The sequence below is a fragment of the Pseudorca crassidens genome, chromosome 2 (assembly GCF_039906515.1).
Source record: "Pseudorca crassidens isolate mPseCra1 chromosome 2, mPseCra1.hap1, whole genome shotgun sequence".
Lineage (NCBI taxonomy): Eukaryota > Metazoa > Chordata > Mammalia > Artiodactyla > Delphinidae > Pseudorca > Pseudorca crassidens.
The window spans coordinates 95,218,069-95,237,682 of record NC_090297.1 but is presented as its reverse complement, the minus strand read 5'-3'; the positions used below and the strand labels follow the sequence as shown (position 1 = coordinate 95,237,682).

General features: G+C 34.3%; 1 protein-coding gene across 1 annotated transcript in view; it reads right to left on the bottom strand.

Annotated features, from left to right (window-relative positions):
• Positions 1 to 19,614, bottom strand: part of STXBP3 (syntaxin binding protein 3) — a 54,393-nt gene that overhangs the window by 12,700 nt on the left and 22,079 nt on the right. The window contains exons 7-15 of the mRNA XM_067727105.1: positions 18,215 to 18,369; positions 14,620 to 14,710; positions 11,692 to 11,816; positions 9,055 to 9,150; positions 8,862 to 8,919; positions 2,913 to 2,978; positions 1,754 to 1,834; positions 730 to 868; positions 332 to 438 (exon numbers count right to left, since the gene is read on the bottom strand). Coding sequence (XP_067583206.1) covers positions 332 to 438; positions 730 to 868; positions 1,754 to 1,834; positions 2,913 to 2,978; positions 8,862 to 8,919; positions 9,055 to 9,150; positions 11,692 to 11,816; positions 14,620 to 14,710; positions 18,215 to 18,369 — 918 coding nt within the window. The remainder of the gene's footprint in view (positions 1 to 331; positions 439 to 729; positions 869 to 1,753; positions 1,835 to 2,912; positions 2,979 to 8,861; positions 8,920 to 9,054; positions 9,151 to 11,691; positions 11,817 to 14,619; positions 14,711 to 18,214; positions 18,370 to 19,614) is intronic.

Genomic DNA, 19,614 nt, shown 5'->3' with positions numbered 1-19,614 from the left:
TGTTTACTCCAAAGTGCTTATATAAAACTCGATGGGAAAGAGTGAGATTCTATACAGAGTTCTTCAAATTCTGCTATAAATGAATCATAAAAAGAAAAGCATAAATAGCAAATTACAACAGAAGCTGTAAGATATAAATTCACTAGAAAAATGTACTTGTCCAAATTACCCATATATGGAAAAAAATGAAATTATTAATATTTTACTTACCAAATCAACAGAGTAAAATTAAGAAGACTGTCCACATGGATTCCCACATAAGAAAACATATTTAATGCAAATGACCACACATGCGTATGTATAAGTATATACAGAATGTAAAATTTCTTACGGGAGGGACAATGGGAACACCAAGGTAACTCCAGTTACGAATCATGTCACTCTCATTTTCTATCTTTACATTCTGGATCAACCTGTCCAAGTTTTCTTCCGTAGTTCCTTAGATAAGTAAAATATGAGTGCACAGTCAAATAATTGCTACCATAATCATTTCCAGGTTTTAGGTATCCAAGAATAAAGCTTTTTTTAAAAAAAGCAAACATTTAAATTATATACCCTTCAGTACGCTCCCAATTTCACATTTTTCCTTTTATTTATCTTAACCAACTGTAGGCACTACTTTTGAATTTTCTAAGATTTTCTTATGATCAAATAGTAAACCACTTATTGTAAAATGATTTTAGAGCTGGGTATTTTAATATATTCAAGAAAATAAACAGTCTGCATTACCATTAATACTGAATATATAAAGTAGGATTGCTCTTATTTTATCATAATTATCATGATTTTTGCTGAGCAGAACTGGAAGGAGTACTCGCATAGCATCTTTGACTTTCTGTCCTTCTGCGTCAGTTCCAAGTGCCAGGTCCTTAACGAAAATGAAATATAGTTAGTGGTCTATGATCCAAATTCATTTTTCAGTTAAAAAAAACCTATTACTAAAACTTGCCAAATTTTAATGGAACACTGATGCCTTTTCACAGGAAAATGTGAGTATCACTTGTAAACTAATACTGTACAAAATGTAAAAAGTCAAAAAATAATTCAGAGAAGAAAATCATTAATCTATACCTTTGCTAATATGGTAGACATGAGCTGCATGTGGCTACTGAGCACTTGAAATGTGTCTAGTCTGAATTAAGATGTGCTCTAAGTTAAAACGCCAGATTCTGAGGACTTGTTTGTGAAAAAAAGGATGTAAAATATTTCAATAATTGTTTTATATTGATTACATGTCAAAATAATATTTTGGATATACTGGGTTAAATCAAATAAAGTTAACCACACTCATTTCTTTTTACCTTTTTAATGTGACTACTAGAATATTTAAAATTATACATGACTTGCAATCTATTTCTATTAGACAGCACTGATCTAAATAGTTTTGGCATTATAGAGGAGACTTTAATTAAATGTGCCTACACAGTACTCTGCAGGATGCTGCCTTAAATGCTGCACCCACTGAAAAAGGCCTGCCAACAGTGCTACCCTGAATTAATGCTCCAAACACTTAAATCATCCCATTCAACCAAAAATGCATAATCACAGATTAGGAGGGACTGCTTACTATGATACTGTATAGCTACTTGTTAGCGTTGGTAAGGAATGATGTATTAAACCAAGTGGGTGAGTCTCCTTCTAAAAGAGGTTCTGTGATCTAGTGCACTGTATTGAACAAAAAGTTAGGTTTTACCTTACAAAGTTAATTCTGAAAATCTATCCTGAACATAGGTATTTCTGGCTCTGCACATACCTGTTCAGTTTTGCAGAGCTTTTCTATATTAGGCTTGAACTTATTCATGCAATCTTCTGCTAAGTTAAGATGAACAACTTGCTGAAAAACAGAAGAAATCAATCATTTAAAGCATTTTCATTTCTTTCTGTGTAACTGATAATATTAAACTTTTGAGATGGGCCTGAAGGAAAGCATGGGCTTTGGTGGGAAGGAGGTACCATGTAGATCAAGGGAAACATCTCGAGAACGGAAAAAAGTGAAAATTACCATGATCTACAGGGGATAATCAACAGACCACAAAAAACAGAATGGAAGGGTTGAATTTGTGTTGGGCTTATGAGTAGTGAAAAATAAGGTGAGAAAAAAATAGTGAAGTCCTTAAAGGCAAGCAGAAAAAGTTTGAATTTATGTTATTGATTCTTGATTAGGAAGCAATATGATAAAAATATGTAAATATTATTCTGATAAATACTTGTAAGAAGGACTGGAACAGCAAAAAAACAAAACTTTACCTGCCCACACAACTTTGATTGCTCTTAAATCTACTGATATATAACTATTAATTCAGACATCCCTGGTGGTGCAGTGGTTAAGAATCCGCCTGTCAATGCAGGGGGACACGGGTTTGAGCCCTGGTCCAGGAAGATCCCACATGCCGCGGAGCAACTAAGCCTGTGCGCCACCACTACTGAAGCCAGCATGCCTACAGCCCATGCTCCACAACAAGAGAAGTCACCACAGTAAGAAGTCCGCACACCGCAATGAAGAGTAGCCCCTGCTTACCACAACTAGAGAAAGCCGGCATGCAGCAATGAAGACCCAATGCAACCAAAAATAAATAAATAAATAAATAAAATTTTAAAAATAACTATTAATTCAACGAACCAAGTATAACAACAACCACTTGTCAATCCAATGTTGAATCTTCTTATTAAGTTGATAAATATTAAGCTTTTTCTGTTTGGCTATTCAAGATAAAGATATAAATCAAGAGTATATATAGAGAGAACTCTATTGGGGAGCTTAGATATTTGGGGTATTTCTCAGACCTAAAGTAAGGTTTTAGAGGACAACTAACACCAAGTATTCCATGACACCCACTGCTAAACCTGACTACAGAACTGGATGGACTAATAAACTAAAAATGATAACATATCTTATGTATGATACTGCTTACCTTAGTAATCTGTTTACGGAAATGGGGCATCTTTTTCATCAGTTGGGCAAGAGCACTAAGTGATGTCTAGGAAAAATAAAACATTTTTTAAAACAAACTTATGATTCAGTTATTTTTATATAACAACTTTAAAATCCTGTAGTTTTAAATATTTATTAATTTACTAAATATTTGGCAATTTTAAAAAGAAAACAAATTCAAGGTTTCCAGTTGCAGCCATGATAAAGTAACTGATATAAAAATTATTCTCCGGGGGGTTCCCTGGTGGCGCAGTGGTTGAGAGTCCGCCTGCCGATACAGGGGACACGGGTTCGTTCCCCAGTCTGGGAGGATCCCACATGTCGCGGAGCGGCTGGGCCCGTGAGCCATGGCCACTGAGCCTGTGCGTCCGGAGCCTGTGCTCCACAACACGAGAGGCCACACAGTGAGAGGCCCGCGTACCGCAAAAAAAAAAAGAAAAAAATTCTCCCTCCATAAACAAAAACAAAATTGGACAAAATAAAAAAGACAACAGCTTTCAGGCAAAGGATTTTTCAAAAATAGCTCAAAGCTAGGTTACTTGAGCAAAGGAAAGCATAGACGGTGTTCCCTGCACTCATCCTGGCTCTTCCCTGAAACATTTTCCAAAACACAGTGAAAGGAAGTAGAGTTTAAGTAGAAAGCAAGTCTCTCTGGGCAGAGGAAAAAGAGATCGGAGTTTGGGGCTACTGAGGTAGGGGTTGGGGTCCAGGGTTAATACAGAAAAGAGCCAGTCACAACATAACTCAAAGACGTGTAGAAGGGTTGCCTTAGCATCCCTGGCCAAATACTAAGCTGCACATATACAGGGCATAACTCTTAAAGGCCTAGCAGAGAACGACTGCAGAGATTTCAGAGGGGTCTTAATGCAAGACAATATTGGCATTCTCTGATCCAGACAAAGTAGACAGTTCTAAGTGAACATCCCAGACATTTAGTCCTGGAAGGACTATATCTTCAGACTAAATGCAAAAGTGAAATACACTCAACATAACAAAAGCCTGACATGAAGTCTCAACAGAATCAAGGTTATTCACTAAAAAATTAACTGCCTGCCAGAACAGAACTCAATACTCTTAGTAAAGAGAACATCACCAAGAGCCTTTGCAACATAGCATCCACAATGTCTAACATACAGTAATATATTACTGGACATGTAAAACAGGAAAAAGTGATGGATACTCAAGTGATGAAACAGTCAATAAAAGTAGACCCAAGAAAATCCAGACGCTGGAGTTAGCAGACAAGGACTTTAAAATATCATACTTATGTTAAAGAAAACAGGTGAAAAGATGAACTAAATGGATGAAAAGATGGAGTATTTCAATAGAGAATTATAGACTTTATTAAAAAAAATTCAGTGGGGCTTCCCTGGTGGTGCAGTGGTTGAGTCCGCCTGCCGATGCAGGGGACGCGGGTTCGTGCCCCGGTCCGGAGGATCCCACATGCCGTGGAGCGGCTGGGCCCGTGAGCCATGGCCGCTGAGCCTGCGCGTCCGGAGCCTGTGCTCCGCAGCGGGAGAGGCCACAACATTGAGAGGCCCGCGTACCACAAAAAAAAAAAAAAAAAAATTCAATGGATGCCCTAGAATTAAATGCAACTTTGAAATTAAAAACACAACGAATGACTCATACATTGTTGGTGAGACTGTAAAATGGTACAGCAAATTAGGAAAACAGTTTGGAAGTTTCCTAGAAAATTAAATATACATTTACCATATGACCCAGCAATCTTACTCTTATTTATCCAACTGAATGAAAACATTTGTTCACACAAAACCTGAATGTTCACAGTGGCTTTATTTGTAATTGTCAACAACTTGGAAAAAACCTAAATGTTCTGCAACTTGTGAACAGATAAAATGTAGTATATCCATACAATGGAATACTACTCAGCAATAAAAAGTGTTGAAGCTCCTGTTACATGTCACATGGATGAATGTCAAGTGCATTATATTAAATGAAAAAGCCATATTGTATTATTCTATTTAGCTGTCATTCTAGAAAAGGCAAAACTATAGGAAAGAAAATAGATCAGTGTTTCTGAGGGGATCAGAGTTGAGTGGAGAGGTTGCCTACAAAGTGGCACAAGGCAATTGTGGGGGGAGGTGTTGATGGAATTGTTCTATATCTTGGTTGTGGTTATATGAGAGTATACATTTGTCAAAACTCATACAATTTTATACTATAAAGGGGGAACTTTACTTTCTAATGCAGTTTAAGAAACAATATGTTGAATGGGTTTAACTGCAGACTGGATACAACAGACAAAAGTAGGAGACTCGGGCTTCCCTGGTGGCACAGTGGTTGAGAGTCCGCCTGCCAATGCAGGGGACATGGGTTCGTGTCCCGGTCCGGGAAGATCCCATATGCTGCGGAGCGGCTGGGCCCATGAGCCATGGCCGCTGGGCCTGCGCGTCCGGAGCCTGTGCTCTGCAACGGGAGAGGCCACAACAGTGCGAGGCCCGTGTACCACAAAAAAAAAAAAAAAGTAGGGGACTGAAAGTCAGGTTAATAGAAAATATTTAATTAAAGCACAGAGGAGGAAAAAAGTGGGAAAATAAGGAACAGAATAGAAGAGACGTAGAATATGGTCCAAAAATCTAAAACACAAGTGAATGGAATCCTAGAAGGAGAGGAAAGACAGACTAGGACAAAATCAAGATGTGAGGAAATAAGAGCCAAGAATTTTACAAATATGAAGAAAGTTACCAACCCAGTGATTCAAGAAGCTCAATAAACCCAAGGAGGATAAATACCAACAATAACACATCATAGTAAGGCATATTATGGTCACATTGCTAAAACTAAAAGATAAAGACAAAAATCTTTAAAAAGACACTTTATCTTCAGGAAATTAACAGTAACATGACAGCTGGCTTCTTTAACAGAAATGATGGTAGCCAAAAGGTGACATATTTAAATCTTTAAATTGCTGAAAGAAAAAAAAGAACTGCCAACTTTGAATTCTAAATACAGTAAGTGTCTCTGTAAAACCCGTAAAACACAGATATCCTTAGATAAAAACAAAAGTTGAGAGAAATCATCCAGCCCAGATGGAAACACTGAAGAGCAATAAGGAATAAATAACAACAGATTTCAAATTTATGTGGACAATATAAAAGTCTATTGAGAATTTAAAACAAAAATAACATCCTGACTTTATAACACATGTTAAAGTAAAATATATGACAACAATAGCACAAAAGACAAAGGGAGGTAAATGGAGTTAAACTATTATAAGGTTCTTGAATTCTTTAGGACATGGCAAAAGTATACTTTAAGGTACACTGTGATAATATAAGGATACATTTTGTAGTACCCAACATGATGACTACAGGAAGGATACCAAAAGGTAAAACAAAAGTTTATTTTGGAGACAAAATGGAATAGTTTAAAGAAAAAAAAAAGGCCTATATATATAAAGAAGGCAGAAAAGGAAAAGGATAAAATAAAGAGAAAACAAATAAGATGGTAACAAATTCAACTATATCAATAATTACATGAAATACAGATGGACTTAAACATTCTAATTAAAAGATAAGGATCATCAGATTGAATAAACAAACAAACCTCAACTATCAATACAAACTCTTTTTAAGAAGCACACTTTAAACATAAAGGCACAAATTGGTGAAAATAAAGGATGAGAAAAGATATATCACGTAAACACTAGCCAAAATAAAGCAGGTATGGCTATATTAAAATCAGACAAAGTAGAGCTTAAGTCAAGAAATATTGCAAATGAAAAACAAAATGACATTTTGTATTGATAAAAGATAAATTCAACAGAAAGGTAACTATCTTAAATTTATAAAGACTATAATTAACATGGCTTTATCAGTCGATATAGCTTTGAAAGTTGACAAGATTCTAAAAAAAATAGACTAATTCATAGCCATAAGCGATACCATTCTCAGTAACTGATATAAAAACCAGATAAAAAATGAGTAAAGAAATAGAATATTTGAATAACATGATGAACCAACTTGATTTAATTGACACACATAGAATTTGTATTCAAGTACACATTGGGTACTTAACCACAATAGATCGTATGATAGGTCACAAGTCAAGTCTGAACAAATTTCAAAGGACTGAAATCATACATTGCACATTCTCTGACCACTATATAGTTAAATTACAATTCAATAACAGAAAGACAAGTAGAAAATTCCCAAACTCTTTGAAATTAAAAAACATATTCCTATATAACACATAAGTCAAAGAAGAAATCACAATGAGAGTTAGAAAACATTTTGAGCTGAATCGAAATAAAAATAGGTTATTCCAAAACTTGGGGAATGCAGCTACAACAATGTTGAGAAGGAAATAAATAAATATATATAGTAAGAGAAAAAAGGTTGAAAATCAGTGCTGTAAACATCCAACTCAAGAAGTTAGAAAAAGAAAAACAAGCCAAAGAAAACTGAAGGTAGGAAATAAAAATGAGTAGAAATCAATTCAACATAAAACTAACATACAGTAGAGAAATCAGCAAAGCCAAAAGTTGGTTCTTTGAAATACTAATTATATATATAGGGATATTAATAGTATGTAGGCTAAAACACAAATTAACAATATTAGGATTAAATAAGTAGCACACAGCTATAGGTTCTACAGACACTGAAAAGATAATAAGAGGATATTTGAAAATGAAGATATAATAGACAAATCCCTTAAAAATGAACACCCCAAAACTGATATAAAAAAATTAGAAATCTGAATAGTTCTGTAACTATTAAAGAATTTGTAAGTAAAGACTTCCCCATAAAAATGGAAAACTCCATGCCCAGACTGCTTCAGTTGTGAAGTCTTCCAAGCAATGATGAGACAAGTAATAACAATCTTACACAAACACTTCCAGAGAATGAGAGGGAAAACATTACAACTCATTTAAAGACCAATATAATTTTGCTGCCAAAACCTGACAAGATTATCTCTCTCTCTCTCTCACACACACACACACACACACACACACACGAATTATTACAGGGAAATACTATTGTTCATAAACCTAGAAGTAAACATTCTAAGCAAAATATTAGCAAATAGAATCTAGTGAGATATAGGAAAAGGATAAAGTATCATGACTAAGTGGAGCTAATTCCAAGAATGCATGGTTGGTTTAATGTTAGAGAATCAATGAATGTAACTTATCACATTAAAAGAATAAAAGAGGGAAAAAAATTTCAATAGGTGCTGATAAAGCATTTGATGAAATCCAACACCTACTGCTGATTTAAGAAACAAAACCAAAAAAAAACCTGTTGGCAAATATGGAATAGAAGGGAACTTCTTAATCTGACAAAGGATGTATCTAAAATAATCTAAAACTACCATAATACTCAATGATGAAATATCAAACACATTTCCCCTTAGGTTGGGAATGAGACAAGGATATCCTGTCACCAGTTCTAGTCTACATTATACAGCTAGGAGGTATTAACTACTAAGAAAACTAGTTTAAAAGGTATACAGATTCGAAAGGATCAGGCTAAATTTTCTTTATTCACAGATATTATTGTGCAACTTTCTGAAATGACAGAAATGTCCTATACCTTAATTTAGGTGGTAGTTCCACAGGTATGTGTGTGTATGAATACATATATATGTATGTAAAAAGTTATTCAGTATACATTTAAGATTTGTGCACTTTACTTAGGTAAATTATACCTCAATATAAAAAATCTAACAAGAATGCATTAATGCAATTGGCTAAATGGCCTTTTAAAAATAAATTTTAATGGAGCAAGACAGAGAAACTTTTGCTAACTGTTGAGGCTAGGTAATGGGTACATGAAAGTTTATTTTCTCTACTTTTGTGTATGTTAGAAATTTCCCAAAATGGAAAGTTAAATAGATAAAAAATTTTACACAGACTTTAAAATTCACCTTCATTGTTATCTTGAAAGTTAAATAACACTCTTACCTTTCCTTCCGTTGCTTTCTTTGTTGATGAAATTTCTTTCATAAGCTTGGGAATTTCCCTGTCAAATTGTAAGAGGATTCTTTAAATTTCTAAGGTGTAATTCTTTACAAAAATATTTTAAGATTACAAAATGTACTATCATGTATTTAGTATTTTAAAAATGTGGAATAAAAATTAAAATGAGTTCACATACTCTAATACAACTGCAATATGCCGATGTCGAATTCTGACCCAGATGTCATCATCTTCTTCAAGGACTGCCTCCTTTTCTTTCCCATCGGTTTTATATCTACAAGTAGAGAGAAGTATGAACTTTTTGATTATTTTCCCACCCAAAAAGTGAAACATTTTTATAAACAATAATTTTAAGATACAGCTCAAGAAACTGAAGAATACATCCACTATTTTGGGGGATAATGAATACATACTCAAAACTAAGGCATATTGCTATCCATACAATAAAAATCAAAGTGCTATGTCTACCAAGACCTTTTTACTTTCGTTAGGTTTAGCTGTCATTATTATAGAGTTTTATCTCAGCAAAGTGGTATCTTAGAAACAAAAATTCAACGTTCCACAATCAACTTTAAGAACAAGAGTGAATACACTAACAATTTGTATTCTAGTTGCTCAAAACACTACTTTGACATACTAATAACCATCAACTCAACTATCAAACATCCATTAAGAAAAGAAATGTCACCCCCTAATGTAGCCTATTAAGTACTGCAGGTGTTTCAGAGTTGGTACAAAATTCACAAACATATATCATCTGTTTCTATATTCTTCCCTAACCCTATAACCACATCTCCTTTAAAGAATGGGAAAGGAAATGAGAGAAAAACTAGTGTAGCCATTAAAAACCTTGATTGCTTTAATGAGTTCTACTGAACTGAGAGGCAATTCAAGAGGTTCATGAAATTACTCAAAATGGGCTTCCTGACTGCTTCCCCAAAAGTAATTCCTCGCTTCTTTTATGCAAATAGCCAGCCTCCTTCCATTTGTGGAGCTGGAAAATTCAATCATCCCTGGGACTGTCAACGTCCTCAAGATCAGAATGGACAGCATTGAGCTTTCCTAGCACTGGATAGCAGACAATAAATGGAGATTTCTGCTGTATAAATATAATCATTTCTACAATCCCCCAAATTTCAGGCCCCATCTATAAAACCATCTACCTATTTGGTCTTAATTACAGATGCCCAAAGGCAGAACGACTGTGCTTAATTACAAGACTGCACTAAGGACAGAGGCCTTTTTGTCATTTAAAATGCTACTTTGTACTTCTTTAACCTTTGATTTATAAACAAAGATTAAGGTAGCAGGCCTGACAATACTAAAAGATGATGACAATCCTAAGAGTACATTTAAAGAGGTCACCAAGATGAAGAACACAGTCTGGATACTTAGAAGTTTCTGCTCTGCATTACTTCCATTAAAAATTGGGATGGAGCACAACCCACAGGGAGTTCGTGCTTCCACCTAGTCTTATCCCTGGACTTTTTCGATTCATTCAAAAAATCTCTGACTTCTTTGTTTTTGTTTTTAAATAAGTCTCTCTATTACTCTTAAAAAATTAAACCTTGCTTTGCTTGCCAGCAAACCTAGGGAGATCATTTTTTTAAAAAAGTACTAGGTTAGAAATGTCTGAAACTTATGTCAATAGCCTGGAACCAAATTCTTAAGTGTCCATCAGTTTAAGTCGTTTCTAAGTCTCTTGAGCAACGTAGGTTTAGAGACCTAAAGGATAAGAGAGGTAAACAACATGCTTTCTGAAAATTCTGAAAAAACTGCTTAAAACTACTTTTATATTAGAATAACTACTTTTATATTAGAAAAACTACTTTTATATTAGAAAAATGTTGATCTACGTCATCTAACATTAATACAAATAAAGAAAAACTCAGAAGCCAGGATCTGACCAGAATGCAAATAAAAATACAATAGAAAATACAAAATTAGTTTAACAATATTTGGTTTAAGAAAAAATATTAAGTATTATAATTAGCACAAGTTTTTGGATCTTTTTAATCTATTAAAATTACTAAATTAATTTAAACATAAAATTTCAGAAAACTAATTTTCTTTTTTATTACTATGCTCAAAGCAGTAAATCTTAGCTGAAAAATGCCAATTTGGATTTAGAAATTATGATATCAAACAACATGTTATATATTTATGTGTATATATATATATGTATGTGTGTGTATATATATACACACACTCATAAATGATGCACAAAGGTACAATAAAATGGTTCCTTAACAGAAAAGTGATTTCATTTTTCATTTAGCTACTTGATATTACTTTTAAAGTTAATATGCTTATATCAGAGTTAAGTCAATAATAGGTACCAAATTGGTAAACTTGTATCTATTCTCAATAACCATCCTAATGAGGTTCCTAGTCTTCTAATCTTTTTAAATACACTATGTTGACAAGACACACATATAGATAACTTTTGGATGTGTGATTCAGAATAATCACAGCCTAACCAATTTGAATATGGTTTCCACTTCAATAAATATAGTAGTGAGCCTGGTATTTACTGAAAAGTACAAATTCCAGCTGTTTAAAATCTATTTTTGTTGTAGACACAGTTAAGGAAGCAAATACACCGAAAAAGCTTCAAAGCAGTTAAATTACCCATTAACTAACAAGGTCAAGGTATTTTTAACAGATTATGATTATAGGGGTAAGAGAAGGATAAAGTCTCTGAATGAAAAAGGTTACAGGGGCTTTAGATTTCCGGTGCCTGCACGAATCATTAAATGCTAATATCCTATCCTGTTTGTATATGCCCTATATATTCCCTTCAAGTTATACTTGCTTGTATGTATCATTCTCAATCGGCAGTAGATCATATGCCATTGCCTGAAAGGTCAGTTCATGCAGGACAGTGGACACAGGATCAAAGCCACGATCAATTATTATGAGCTGGGAATGAGTTTTACCCTGGAATAACAAAATAAAATTATCTTAAGAAACTTCAATTTCTTTGTGTGAACATATTTTTAGTATCTTAGAAAACAAAAGCAGACTTTTCCTAAGTTCTGCCCCATTCCTAAGAATGTGAAGTTATATTAAAACAGAAAAATCTGAGTGGTATAACAGGGGAAAAAAATAAGACTACAAAACCAAAAGCTTTCATAATTAGAGTAAGAGGCTATACTCAATAATACGATATTGTGAAAATTCCTTTAAAAAAAGTAACATTTGGCCTGCACTAAATCTATTTCCTTAGGAATTCAGCTCCATAAACACTAAAACTGATATAAATTATGAATAGTAGTTATTACTTGAGCTCTTTATGCTACACACTGTGCTAAGCAAGAAATATCCACATTATTTAATTCTTATAGCAACCCTGTGAGACAGGGATTATTAACTCCATTTGACAATGGGGGCATTAAGGCTTAAAATTAAGTAACTTGCCCAAATCACATAGCTAGCTAGTATGTGGTAGAATGGAGATTCAAACCCAGGTCAGCTTCACTCCATGACCTGTACTCTTAACCTTTACGCATTTTAAAAGATTACATTGATGCCAGCTAAGATGGTAAATTACAATGAAAGCTTTGCTATCATTAACTCACAAACAGCACTAATCATTAAACAGTGAATAATAGTGCTGGGAAAAATCAGTTAATATCAGTATCTTCTATACTTCATTTTAAAAAGTAATAAATTCTCTGGATTATTATTTGGAGCAGTAAGAGATAACTACAACTCAGACAAACATTTCTTATTTATTTACTTCCAGCAGACAAAGGTAAACTACATAGAATAGATCTTTAAAATTTTTTTTAGTTAACCATTCACTCATTTAAATAAACCTTGAGATAGTATGGTATAGTGATTAAGAGCACAGCCTCTGGAATCAGGTAGATCTGGGTGTGAATCCAGCCTTGACCACTTTCTCTCTTTTTTTTTTAAATTTTTTGGCCACGCCACTCAGCTTATGGGATTTTAGTTCCCTGACCAGGGATCGAACATGGGCCCTCGGCAGTGACAGCATGGAGTCCTAACCACTGAATCTCCAGAGAATTCCCAGCCTTGACCACTTTCTTGTTGTACAACTTTGGACAAATTGCTTAACTTGTTAATATCTCAGTATTCTCATTAACAAAACAAACAAAAAAATATATATTTAATCAGAACCTCTGCCCTACAAGATTACTGTAAAGATTAAATGTAATAATACCATGAACACTTATCACAGTGCCTGGCACTTAGTAAGCCCTCAATACATGTAAGTTATGAGTCTTCAGAAATATGAATAGGAAAAAGACTGTGCAATATAAGTGCTATATCAGGGCTTGGGGCTATGAAAGTATGTGAGAGGAAGAATCGCTTGACCTGAAGAGTGAGGAAAGACTTCAAAAAGGAGGTGACACTCTCTCAGGTCCTTGAATGAAGAAAAGGTATCAAGCATTTCCAAGGTGTATAATTTCTGAGGCAGAAAGAATGGAAAGGACAAGTTTGGTTTTTGTGGATTTTCCTTTTTATCATTGAAATCATGAAGGACTAAAGGGATATTAACTAATATAATGATCGTTTATCTTTCCTCATTCAACAAACATTTATTGACTACCTACTATACTATGTATACCGAGCCATTATCTTCATAACTACAACGAGGACAACAGATTTCACTAGTCCTCCAAACCAAAAACTAGTAACTTTTTAAAGTTCTGAACCAACATTACATCTAATCTTACACCCTCCATTCTAGCCAAGTTGTTTGTGAATTTTGCCTTTTTCTCTATGCCTCTGCCCAAAGAACCCTGTTATCCAAGGAAAAAACTCCCTCTTCTGTTATACTCATTCTTCAAGCTCAAGGGCCTCTTCCTCTAGGATGCCTTCCAAGACTCCAGTTACAATAAGATTAAGCCCCAGCCTATGTTCCCACTACATTTCATGTATTCTTCTCTCATTCCTCTTACTACATGCATTGTAATTGGTGGTTTCCTTGCCCATCTCCTCTTCTAAACTATCAACAGTTCCTTCTTTTTATTTTTCAGCTACTGTAATATGGCTTTCTAGCCCTGTGGCACCACCTCTGGCAGTCTACTCAAGCTCTTCACTCTCCAACCCAAGCTCAAATGCTAGAATTCCCCAGGTTCTAATCTTAGTCTTAGATTACTTTATATTACCTTGATAAGATAGCAATAGCTATCATTCATTAAACTCCTATTATATGCCAAACACAAGCTAATCTGCCTAACCTTCATACCAACCAAGTAAGGTACATATCATCTGATCCATTTTATAGATGAAAATACAACTCAGAGTAAATAATATGTCCAAGAACACAAAGCTGGTGATAACAGGAAAAATTATGTTTATTAACTGTTTACTCAGTTGCAAGCACTATTCTAAAAACTTTTTATGTATTAACTCATTTAATCCTCTATTTTATAATATAGGTATTCTCTTATTATCCCCATTTTATAGGTAAGAAAACTTAGGCACAGAGAAGTTACATCATTTGCTAATTGACATATCTATGAATTAAATGGCATAGCCAGGATATAGACAAAGTGCTTATTTCAAAACCCTTATCTTCTCCTCTAAGCCACACTGTCTATTAAGACTTCTACTACCACTTATATCAGTGATTCCCAAATCAAAATTGGGGATCTGTGTTAATGATTCTCAAATCAAAACTGGAAAATGAATGAACAACAGTTTCCTTGGTTTAGAAAGAAATAAGACAGACTTTATGCATAACCACTATTTATCTTTTATATGTTACCTTTATTAGGCTCTTTTCATCAATCTTGTAGTAGTTTTCAAGTTTTTTTTCAACAAGCTGAGCAAGCTTACTGGCATTATCCAGAGGTTTACTAGAAATGGAAAAAATGTTCGAACAATTATCTTTCTTTCAAGACACACTTTACAATATCAAGTTGAATTCTAAAATTAAGCCATAAATTTATTAATTTAAAAGATTTTATAAACATGGAGAAGTTCAGATAATACATCAAATATAATGCTATATCAATTTGTCTGGATTTTATCAATGTAAACCTTATTATATGTGCTTCAGAGTTTTTTTCATATGAAGGAAATATTATAAATAAAACCGCAGCTCCTTTATTCCCCTCCCAATTCTCGGTCTTCTCCCCCACCCCTAGCTACCCCCACTCCAAGGCAATACTATCATGAATTTGATGTGTAGTCTTCCTGTCATTACTATTATACATATGTTTACTGTTTTATATGTGTTTTAACTGTATGTTTTTACTGTTATATATATGTGTGAGATCTATGTTGACACATATCAAATTTAATCATTTTAGTTCAATATAGTATTCCATCATATGATTTATACTGGATTCTATACATTCATTCCCCTAAAGATGGATATTTAAGTCATTCTCAATTTTATACCATTGCAAACAACATTGAAACAAATATCTTTGTACATACATCTCCATGTACATGTTTCTCTAGATATATTATTTCTAAAAGTATAATTGCTAGATTATATGGTATGTACATTTTCAACTTTTCCAGATATTACCATATTACTCTCCAAATTACTTGACCAATTATCGCTCCCACTAGCAGTATGAGATCTCCCTACATGCTCTCTAACATTCAGTCAACTTTCCAATATAGTCTTTTGCATAAAATCTTATATACCACTGTCTACTAAAATGATAAAATCATACTCTAAATTGTAACTTCATGACCAGTGACATTAGTATAACTTCTGAGTCTACAAGAAATTGTAAGAAAAGGCTCTTCAATTAGGAAACCAACCTCAAAAATGGAGGCTCTCCTTGTAAGGGGCTTCAAAGTGTTAAAGGACCTTTAGGTTTTATACCTCAAAAGTAAATAAAGAAGCAACTATAAAGAATAATTTATTACACATTTTGCTTTAAAATATTTTCAAAAGGAAATAATTTCATGTTAGAATTACACTTGAAAAGTCCATGAGGCATAAAAGAATACTTTGTGAAAGAACAGGTAGGATTCTAAAAGCCTGATTATTTAACTATTACAATAACTCCAAACAGGTCCAAAGGTGAGCTATTAACTTATAAATTGGCCTCAGTTATCCCTCAGTATCCACAGGGGATTGGCTCCAGGACCTCACTCAGATTTCAAAATCTATGGATGCTTAAGCCCCTTTTATAACATGGCGTAGTATTTGCATATAAACTATGCATATCCCCCATATACTTTAAATCACCTCTAGATTACTTATAACACTAATACAGTGTAAATGCTATGTAAATAGTCATAAATACAATGTAAATGTTATGTAAATAGTTCTCTGCATGTAGCAAATTCAAGTTTTGCTTTCTGGAACTTCCTGGAATTTTGTTTTCTTAATATTTTCAATCCACGATTGGTTGAATCTGAGGATGCCGAACCTGTGGATACATATGGCCGACTATATTACATACTCATTTCCCTGAACAGAGCCAAACACCGAGAGTAGAAGCTTTAACAGAGACTGAACTCTAGCAGGAGATAAACCACTTAGTTCAGAATGTAATTAGCATATCACCTATAAGAAAAAGAATGTTTCCAACACCTGAGGTATGAGTGAAGAGCCTGTTTGGTCACATCTGAATTAAGGAGATTTACTATATACTTTCTAAGTAATTAACAGAAAATTTTTTAAATGGTCAAGAATAATGAAACTTAAATATAAAGTACTACATGAATTTGAAATTAAACAATTCATCCAACTACCTTGACAAATGTCAATGTTTAAGTTAAAGAAACTTTTAAAACAGAAACAAGTGACATAACTTATTAGTAGTAGTACAGTATATTTACGTCTACTAGTTTATTAGTGTCATACACTATTTTGAGTTCTTTACAGATATTAACTCATTTAATTCTAAAAACAACCTTATAAGGTGAGTACTATGATTGTTCCCATTTCATAGATAAAGAAACTTAGAGCAGAAGGACCACACAGCCAGTAAGTAGCAGAGATTAAAATCCAAGCTGTCTGGCTACACAGAACAACATGAATGTCTAAGAACATAATACTGAACAAAGCCAGAAATGAAAAACATCAAGCTCAAAATCAGGCAAAACTAAAATATGTGTTAGAAGTCAAGATAGTAGTTATCTCTGGGGAGGAGACAGGGGGTGATGACTAGAGGGGATCATGAGGGGGGCCTCTGAGACACTGTTAGTATTCTATTTCTTGACCTTGGTGAAATTAGATAGGTATTTCACTTTGGAATGATTTATCAAGCCATATAAATATAATTTATGCACTTTACAGTAAACTTTACTTTTAATAAGAAACAAATAAATAAAGGTACATAGTACTAAAGTCAAACTTTAACTTTTAAAAAACTCCAAAAATCGGGCTTCCCTGGTGGCACAGCGGGTAAGAATCCACCTGCCAATGCAGGGGACACGGGTCCGAGCCCTGGTCCAGGAAGATGCCACATGCCGCAGAGCAACTAAGCCTGCGCTCCAGAGCTTGCGAGCCACAACTACTGAGCCCACGTGCCACAACTACTGAAGCCTGCACGCCAAGAGCCGGTGCTCCGCAACAAGAGAAGCCAGCACAATGAGAAGCCCACGCACCACGACGAGGAGCAGCCCCCGCTCGCCACAACTAGAGAAAGCCTGTGCGCAGCAATGAAGACCCAATGCAGCCAAAAATAAAATAAAAGCTGTGACAAAGTGAGAGAGAGGCATAGACATATATACACTACCAAACATAAAATAGATAGCTAGTGGGAAGCAGCCGCATAGCACAGGGAGATCAGCTCGGTGCTTTGTGCCCACCTAGAGGGGTGGGATAGGGAGGGTGTGAGGGAGGGAGACGCAAGAGGGAAGAGATATGGAAACATATGTATATGTACAACTGATTCACTTTGTTATAAAGCAGAAACTAACACACCATTGTAATGCAATTATACTCCAATAAAGATGTAAAAAAACAAAAAACAAAAAAAACCTCCAAAAATCTATTTAAAATGGCTACTGGAATTAAATACCATAGATATTTAGATACTATAACCAGTATCCAGATATTATGACTATTTAAATTTGGTGGAAATACAATAAAACATTAAATGTAAGATGGTATTCCCCATAGGACAACAAAGACATTCTTCTAAGCATTCCTTAAACTCATGAAAAATATACATGTAAACCATACCAAATTTAAGCTCTGAAATTCAGTAATAGAGGATATTAGTTACTCTGAAATTTAAGCCTTAAACTTTAAATCTCCTATATGTACAGCATAATTTTATAAAGAAAATAAATTCTGCAAACCAACACACAAAAGCACTTACTTACCTGTACACCAAAGAGCAAATAGATAGCATAACATATAAAGGCACCACTGAGTGTCTTACCTTTTATATCTTACTCCAGGATTTTCATCCAGGGTAGCACATACTGTAACTATCTGCTCAGCCATCGCTTCCATGATGATATCTTTTCCATTTGCATTACTAGGGTCTGGAGTGTAACAGTAATAGAATGCATCTGGTACATCAAGAGTATATACCTAAGTTAGGCCAAAAAAAGTCACACTGTCAATTTAGAAACTTGACTAAAAATATCTATCTAGAAAAACACAGCTATTCCTTGGGATTCTAAAAAAAAATACTTGCACCAACCATGCTGTTTCCTGAAACAACTGTGTCTTTGCCTTAATCAAATCTCATATTCTCTGTCATCTTGATTTCATCCTTTATTTCTTTTCTCACTCTCCTTTCCTGCTTAGTCTACCTCTCTCCTTCAATTCTTGTTTCATATAAAGATTGTACTCTTTGATTTTCTCTACCTGTGCAGCAGATGAAGAAATCTGAGGTAGTCAAATAAAAATAAAAATCTAAAACCTGGCACAAAGAAATAAAACAAAGCCAAAATTGGTCTATATATTTGACATACATTAAAATCTTAACCCATTAGAGAATAACCTAGAAATTTTCCAAAGTTGATATATATTTCAACTCTTTAGCTTATACTCTTAATGTCCTTAAAATAGAGACATACTTCCCCCAAAGACACAGCATTGTGCCAGACATAGTACTGGTCTTACGATATATACAGTGAAACCTCACAGACATTTTTCAACTAACAAAAGCATTTACTTACATGCAAAGAATTGGATTAGAGATTTACTATTATTGTGTTACTTGAAGAATACAAAAGAAAAAGCTTTCTAATTGGAGTTGAGATTTTCCCATTAAATTAATTTTAATCTTGTTTTTTAAACAATGATAGTAATCCCCCTTAGCCTAGGATAATGTATTGAGTGTAAAAGTAGACATGTAATAAACATTATAGGTTAACTAATGAATTATGAAAAAACTTCCCTGCATTTCCTTTCACACAAAGTAATTCGTTTCTCTGAACATAACCCATCACTAACAGCAGCAGCCTGAACACAGACTGAGATTTAGCTGAAGCTACCACTTATGTCTGTGTTGCTGTATTAACAAAGTCTTAGTTGCTGTATTAACTGCCAACAAGCACCCTACAGCTGGACTGTGGCTTTCTCATAGCATTCTACCCCATTGCAGTAGATAGTATCTGTTCAAAAATATTTATTGCCCTCCTTACAGGGCCTCTCCCTATGGGAGTATACTTCCCACTCATTGATATCAGGCTTGCTATGGTCACTGGAATGTGAGTAGAAGTGACATGTGCCACTTCCCTACAGAAGCTTTAAAAGCCATTGTATGGCTCCACCATTTCTCTTTTCCCTCTGCTATGTCCCAGACAGGGGCTACTCCTTCAGCCTAAG